At 39.8% G+C, this 8,162-nt stretch overlaps 1 protein-coding gene across 1 annotated transcript; it reads left to right on the top strand.

Annotated features, from left to right (window-relative positions):
- Nucleotides 1-4,994: 4,994 nt before the first annotated feature.
- Nucleotides 4,995-7,615, top strand: fbp1b (fructose-1,6-bisphosphatase 1b). The gene is made up of 7 exons (XM_070924458.1): nt 4,995-5,164; nt 5,690-5,852; nt 5,978-6,070; nt 6,618-6,758; nt 6,875-7,012; nt 7,166-7,285; nt 7,427-7,615. The coding sequence occupies exons 1-7, from the start codon at nt 4,995-4,997 to the stop codon at nt 7,613-7,615; spliced, it is 1,014 nt and encodes a 337-aa protein (XP_070780559.1).
- The last annotated feature ends 547 nt before the right edge of the window (nt 7,616-8,162 follow it).

The raw sequence follows: 8,162 nt of genomic DNA, 5'->3' as shown, positions 1-8,162 counted from the left end.
GAATACGATTCACAAAGTATCAATAATGGAGCAATCCCTTTATATCCAGTTAGAAAGTTGAATAGGTCTGTAAATAAAAGAAAAATGTCCCAAGTTAACCATGCTTCACATCAAATTAGCTTTTACAGTGCATGTATTGTCCTACTGCATCACTCGTTCAATCTCTTTCTCTCTCCTAGCCCAGGTCCAGCGGTCAATAACAGCTAACCTTACATTGCTTACATAAAGGAAATGCAACACCAGGCCCCGACATATTATAGTTAATTCTGCAAAAGTACAGTGAGCAAAAGGCTGAGCCTCAGTGCACAACAGTGACTCACCGCATTGTAATGTCATATCACTTTCTCATCAGTAAGCACCTTCTGCTCTCAGCATGTGGAGGTTTTAAGGAGAGTTTTCTTTGCAAAGAATGCGCATACTGTCGGCTTTAGTTCTGTCAGCGTCTTGTACACTTACAGAGAGTCACTTACATTTGTAAGTTAATCCATTAGTCTGATAGCGTTTTATGTTTAAAATACATGAGATAGGTGAGGTGACAGTAGGTTGTTCCAGCAGCAAAAGCATCAGGACTCTACAGAGAAAAGAACATTTTATATATGCATACAAGGAAAATATAAGAAATATGGAAATAGAGCTGAATATCACAGAACTGACTATAAAGAATTGCAGAATTATGTAAACATATACCGCTGTCAACATCAATATGGTTAGTAGGCTGTATAATAGTAGAAATTACTAAAATTTAGTTGCACCCTGGCGTTACTACCAGTCTCCATCACTGTACCTAATTAAACATGGACCACTAACATGTGTAACATTTAGCATATGTATGTATTTGTAAATAAATGTTGGTGTACATAAGAAAAAACAGGTTCTCCACACTGACATCTAAAGGCTTACTATATTTTTCATCTGAAGCCAGAGTGCACAAGAAGAAATGACATCAAGCCTCAGACAATAAATCCAATAGGTTTAGCAAGTTCTCTTTAGAGTCAGCCACAGCGACCCAAAGTACTATTTCTGCTGCTCTCAGATGAATGTTATGGAGTGACTTGGGAAAACTCATTGCAGGAAAGCAGAGTCAAGTTTGCAGTTAAAGAGACAGAATTGAAAAACAGAATCTGGAACTGACAGATAAAGTATGAATGAGTTAGAGAGACACGAAGAACGTACAATTTAAACGTGAGATTTAAATGTGTGTAAGCTTTATGCCTTTGTGAGCCGTCTACATCAAAACATTGTACTGTTTCCATAAACAGTATTATTTAAATATATTTTCAAAACAGAGCATCTTATGGATTCACAAAGCAACTCGCATATCCTCATTCAATTACTCGTTCTCCAACTTACACGCTGACTGACGCCCAGGGATGTCTTCTCTCTATATGTGTGGCCATGTTGGTTTGACACGTAGCCAAACACGGTATGCTTTACTTCTTGACAAAAACAACCATAACCATTTGGGGCGCTCAGCGTTTCTTGTTTTATATCTTACTTGCGTTTGTTTATTTACCTCTATTTGTGACATTCAAGGTGAGTGCGGTTTTTGCAATCAAACCTAGGGAGACTTTGCGTGTTTACTGGTTTACTCCCATTGGTACACAGTATCTTAAAGTCAAATAGTCAACAAGAGGGATCAGCAATTAGCTTCAACCATGGGCCATTTTTTTTTTTAGCATGGTTCATTGGGGGCAAACTTTGCACAGGTGCTGCCTACATGTGTTCAATGTTTTGTTTCTTCTTTCCTGTATGGTCAGCACCTGTTCAAATAACCTGAGCACGTAGATGTTATGAGGTTATTTATTAGGATGTACATGAATGTTGTATTTACATTGCTATCTACAGTGGATTTATGAAACGTCACGTAAAGGTTTTAATTTAAACTCTGAAAGGGAAACTTCAGCTGCCATGAGGGGACACATCATTTTGTTGGATTTGGCCTACGGGCCTCTTTTAGGCAGCTAAATTCCCAATTTAACTGCTGCAAACTGTTACATAATGACATGAGATCACTGACAGAATCTTTTATGGATGTAAGTCTAGGACTGCGGTTCCCAAAGTGTGGGGGGGGGGGGGGGGGGGGTCAGCAGAAAAAACGCATCAGCAACACCAAACTATGTTCATTTTTCCTCTAATCTCTGCTTTTTAAATAATCTTAACTAAACATGTAAAATTAAGAGAAGGAAAAAGAAACTGCTCATAACTGGTGGCACCGCTGATGGGTCAAGCACACGTTGCTTTTTATTAAGGGGTCACAAGCCAAAATGGTTCGGTCCAGGACCAGAACTTCCTGGTTTTTTTCCAGCCCTTTCCCTATTTAGGAAATCCTCATTATCATTTACAAGAATGCCTTAACTTTTGACGCTCACGTGCAAGCAGCACCTGCGGAAACAGGTAGGCAAGGTATTCCTGATATTCTATAGTTAAAGATGACATCATTGCAAAATGTGTCTTAAAAAGGGACAACAGGTGAGCAGCCTGACGCCTCGTGGTCACGCTGAGAGGATACAAGGTAAACCTCAGAGTATGATGTTGGTGCAAAACTCTCTCCTGACTTGAACAGGATGTTTCAGTTCTTTTTTTTCTGTTTCAAAGTTGAGATCAGAGTCAGTGGGCTTTCTCCTGTTAGCCTACGTTAGCTAGCTAATGTGTCGGGATGCCACTCACCTGTGCAGGAGGAGGAGGAGGACACCTACGAACAACAAGTCCGGGTGATGCACAAGTTAAAGATAATGTCACACAGCAGCCTCGTCAGTAGGGGGAAGCTCCATTGGCCTTTTTTGTTGGCATTAACGCGATCGCGAGGTTTTCTTTTCCCTCCTGTGAAGACAGAAGTTTTCACTTTGCAGGAGCAGGACAGCTACTGCGCATGTGCCCAGAGCTGTCAACACGCACAACAGGTGCTCCTGGGAGTCAGTCAGGTGATGAATAGTCCTCAGTGAAATATTGATGATGTCTTTTCTTCTAGTGAATCGATTACACAGCATAAAGACTACATGATTTTATGTCTCCATTGTCTCTGAAGCGTCTTTCTGACAACTTTCTGCAGGCTTCTCTCCAAGAGAAGGGAGGGCTACGTGGTATGTTTTACCAATAATAGCCTACAGAAACAATTATATTTTTTAACACGAACTTAAAGTGTATATTTACTGTGAAAAGCTAATTAAATACACAGCATTTTCCAATAATATTACCTAAATTCACTTTCCCTCCAGTGGCACAATTGGGAGACAGATTCAATGAGTTTTCTAAGGCCATTCTTTGTTTAAATATTCAGCATGGATTTGACTATATATTGTTATAGTAGATTATACTATACTGATAATAACCAGTCCACTATTTAAATCACAATAACAAATGGCAGAAAGAAGTTGGCCACTCTTACATCCTGCAGGGTGGTGCTGTACCTTACCAGAGCTGTTTACATGGTGCAGAAAGTTGAAGAATAAGACAACTACAAAACTCAAATTGATTCAGACCACAGCAGAGTTACCAACAGAATCTGGCATGCTCCTTAGAATTGAATCTTCGCCCAGACTTCATTTATATTCTATTGCCTGTAAGCTGCACAGCGACATCATGTGGACACAGCAGAGAAATACATTTTAAAATCCTCACCATAGAGTCTGACTAGGATAACAAGGTGGGAAAAGAGTACATTTTAGTAGTGACATATATGTTTTTAACTATGCTGGATGTGTGTGTGTGTGTGTGTTGTGTAATTTTTGTAGCTCTGTAGCTGCTCTGCAAAACTGACCTTTGCAACTGCATCTTTATCATTAACCTGAAAAAGCCATGAAAAGTGTGTGATTAACCATCATACATTACCTCATGGTGGTGGCTATTATCATGTCTGGTATCTTGTTAAGTTCAAAGTTCAACTTCAGCTTTCCGTTGCAAAACAGGTCTCTGACACATTTCATGTAGGTCTATGTTGTAAGTGTCAAGTAACTCCACGGACAATGTGAAGTCCTTTTAGCTTTCCATGTTTGTGTCACAGGCAGAGAAAGCCATGAACCAATCACATGCATGCAGAGACACACTAACACAGAGACAACATGCACCACCGCTCCCTCTATTACCCTGCAAACACTGTTTTATTAGCACATGTTAATGGTATATAAAATCTGGTAGGGTAGGACAGGACAGTGAGTCCCACGATTTGAACTTTACACTTCTTCAGGATCATGCAGGGAAGGAATGTTTAAGCAGTTTCAGTTGTGTGTCCAGAGAAGTGCTGAGTTAGTCATATCCAGTACGAGATGAGCACCAAAAAGAATTTTAGTGAAGGAAGTTATTGCAAGGACAAATGTATTAGTGTTAAAAGTATGTTAAATTAGCAAAGTAAATCTCGTGAATTTCTTGGCGCTTGTAAAACCAAACAAATAAAATTTGTTTTGTTCAGAAATAATAGGAATAATAGGAATAGGAATAGGCAAATATTTGAAAAGCATAGAGCATTTGTTGATGTACTGTAAGGAAGTAGGAATTAGGCTAGGTGATTAATGTAGTGCCGTATAAACATTGTTTCTGTTAAAAGCTTTTGGGATAATTATGTGCTTCTGCACCATGAACACAATGAAACAAGATTCAACTGTGTTGCGACTACGTGCTGTTTATACAATTTTAATATAATTTTGTTCATGCAAAATGTTACTCACAACTTTTATTTAGCAGAATCTTAAACTGCAGATTGAACAAAACCCACATAATCTCTAATCAAAGTGAGCAGGGATTGAATCAGGCGAAGGCCATTGTTACTTTAAAACAAAAAGAAACGGTCATTATCTTTGAACTTTGCTCTTTTAAACCCACAGTGAAGTGATCAAACCAACCCCTGACTGTGAGACACTTTTGATTGGTTGGAAGAGCTGCACACCCCCGTCCCTTCCCCTATCTCAGTTCTAGAGTCCACTTTTTTAACTTTGGGGCTACGCTCACGTATTTCACTTCAGGCATTAGGTCCCAGTCCCAGTCCCACACCTGACAGCAAAATGTCTGACAAAGGAGCCTTCGATACCAACGTGCTGACCCTCACCAGGTTCGTTCTGGAGGAGGGCAGGAAGGCCCAAGGAACAGGTGAGCTGACGAACCTGCTGAACTCCATCTGCACAGCTGTCAAAGCCATTTCAACTGCTGTCAGGAAGGCTGGGATCGCTAACCTGTGAGTAAATGCTTTTATTCCAAGGTGTTCATAATAATAGAAGGAAACATGCATCCCTCTTAAACATTTCTAAATCAATCAAGGTCACTCTCACTTCCATTTGCTTTAATTTTAACTTTACTTTCAGTTTAGCAAGTTTGAATTTCTGTTGTATTTCAGTGCATGAGTTTTTCCTCTCTTTCATTTGAATGTGTAAGAAATGGGAATTGATATCTGCGTTTAGTGTTAGTTTTAATTGCATGCTGTAAGCAGTCTTAATGTAGGTCCCAGCCAAAGGTAAACTCTGCACATGTTGTGTACATTCCCAGAGGGCAGAGGTCAAGAAGATAACGGCCTTTTCAGACCTCTCTCACTGGTGCAATATTTTAACAAAAATAATGACGAAAAACAGTTAAAGAGACACTCATCACAGTGTATTACCACATTATTATATCTCCTTCATTTTGTCTTAAAATGACATCAGTATGGATAGCTTTTCTGCAGGCTTTGATCACTTCAGTCTGCTCCTCTTTCCTCTCCTGGAAGATATGGCATCGCCGGCAGCACCAACGTCACAGGGGACCAGGTGAAGAAACTGGACATCCTGTCCAATGACCTGGTCATCAACATGATCAAGTCCTCCTTCTCCTCCTGTGTGCTGGTGTCAGAGGAGGACGAAAAGGCCATCATTGTGGATCCTGACAAGCAGGTACTTACGTCTGTGCAGTATATTCACGCATGTCTGTGCAAATATGTGTCCTTTTTCTTTCTGTTTAGATGTTTTTTTCTGGTATTACTGTGACATTGTTAAAATGATTTGTTCTCCACTGACAGGGAAAATACATTGTGTGCTTTGATCCACTGGATGGTTCCTCAAACATTGACTGTCTTGTCTCTATTGGAACAATCTTCGCCATCTACAAAAAGGTTAGAAACAATGATACTGCATTCAAAGCACTGACGTTATTATCAGCCAATTGTTCCTTATGGCATTCAGTTACGTTTTATATTGATTTCCCCTGAATTTATATTTTCATCTGAAAACCCTCTGAGTTCTGCAAATCAGCCTCTGTAAAATGACAGAGTAGAGTCCAGTGGTGGAATGTAACTAAGTACATTTCGGTTCAGTCCTGTACTTAACTACACTTCTGAAGTACACTACATATACTTTACTTGAGTATTTCCATTTTATGCTACTTTATACTTTTACTCTTACTCTCATCAGCTACAACATTAAAAAGCTGTTAAGACATTAATGCAATGTCAAATATTGTAATATAATGATATAACACTCACAGGGGCTGTTCTTCTGTATAATGAGTACCTTTTACTTTTGATACTTTAAGTACATTTAGCTTAAAATGCTTTTACTCAAAAATGTCAGTGACGTGACTTACTTATAATGGAGTATTTTTACACTGTGGCACGTGCCTCTCCGTGTTGTTGTGATATATTTGCATGTGTTGTTCCACAGACCACAGATGGCGAGCCATCTGAGAAGGATGCTCTGCAGCCTGGAAGAAACATCGTGGCAGCTGGTTATGCTCTGTATGGCAGTGCCACCATGATGGTCCTCTCCACTGGTCAAGGAGTCAACTGCTTCATGCTTGACCCTGTAAGACCAAGGTTTTACTGTTATAGATAATAGATTATATATATATGTTGTGTGTATGTATCGTCATTGTGATCTTCTAATATGTTTCTCATCACTTCTCTGTATTTCTTTTTCAGTCAATTGGTGAGTTCATCTTGGTGGATCGAGACGTGAAGATTAAGAAAAAGGGAAAGATCTACAGTTTGAATGAGGGATACGCACAGCATTTTTATCCAGATGTGACAGAGTACCTACAAAAGAAGAAATACCCTGAGGTAATGGCAATGAGTGTACATTCGCCTTTAAACTTTATTACAAGGCGAAGGCCTAATGTGGAATTGGCTTCCTATTAATTGTGTAAAAGAATACAACATTCTGAGTGTTAAGTGATACTGACTCATAAATTCATTACATTTTTGTGTTTCTAGGATGGTTCTGCTCCGTATGGCAGTCGATATGTTGGTTCAATGGTAGCTGATGTTCATCGTACTTTGGTGTATGGAGGGATCTTTTTATATCCTGCCAATGTCAAGAGTCCTAAGGGCAAGGTGAGCAGGGGACTGGACCAAAGAAAGTGTTTAATTATGGAATCATTTCAGATCATCTATGTCAAGTTGCAGTAAAATCCACACATCACTCATTTGTCATGCATCTTATTTACAAGTCACACCGATTTCTGCTTCTTTCAGCTGAGGCTGTTGTATGAATGCAACCCCATGGCCTTCATCATGGAGCAGGCAGGAGGCATGGCCACTACAGGATCCATGAATGTTCTGGACATCCAGCCCACCACCATCCACCAGCGAGTTCCCGTGGTCCTGGGATCCCCCGATGATGTGCAGGAGTATATTTCCATCTGTAAGAAGCATAACAAATGAGGTATTCAACTCTGCTATGTATCAGCCTTACACAGCACTGTAGAAAATAGCAATCAATTAGCAAACTGTCTGGATAATAAATCATTTTATGTTTGTTTTTTGTCTCTTTGAATTCAGCGGGTCAAGTATGGTGCTGAGCCTACCCTAAAGCAGGATCAAGAGGCTCGATCAGGACATCCTTTGTTAAGTGCTTTCTACTCATTCTGTCCGTCTTCTGCATTGATGAAGGAACCAGGAACCTCACTGGGCCTGAGTCTACCTCACACTATGCTAATTCCATCGTGTTGCTGTAAGTGTTAGTTGTAGAGACTTACCCTGTATTTTTTAAATAAAGAAAAATGAAAAGATGCTCATGTTCTTTAATGAGTCGCAAAAGTCCCGTATGTGTGTATGTGGCTGTATGGGCCGAGGTGTATGTCTCTATGTAAGGACGGGGGTCAAAAAAGTCTGTATGCTGTATTTCAGATTGGACAGAAAAAAAAAACATCATGGCAATCCATCCAATAGTTGTTGAGATCCCCTCTCAGTAAAGAGTTTTTGGTCCTAT

This window comes from Enoplosus armatus, chromosome 18 (assembly GCF_043641665.1).
Source record: "Enoplosus armatus isolate fEnoArm2 chromosome 18, fEnoArm2.hap1, whole genome shotgun sequence".
NCBI lineage: Eukaryota > Metazoa > Chordata > Actinopteri > Centrarchiformes > Enoplosidae > Enoplosus > Enoplosus armatus.
This window is presented reverse-complemented; position numbering and strand designations above follow the sequence as displayed.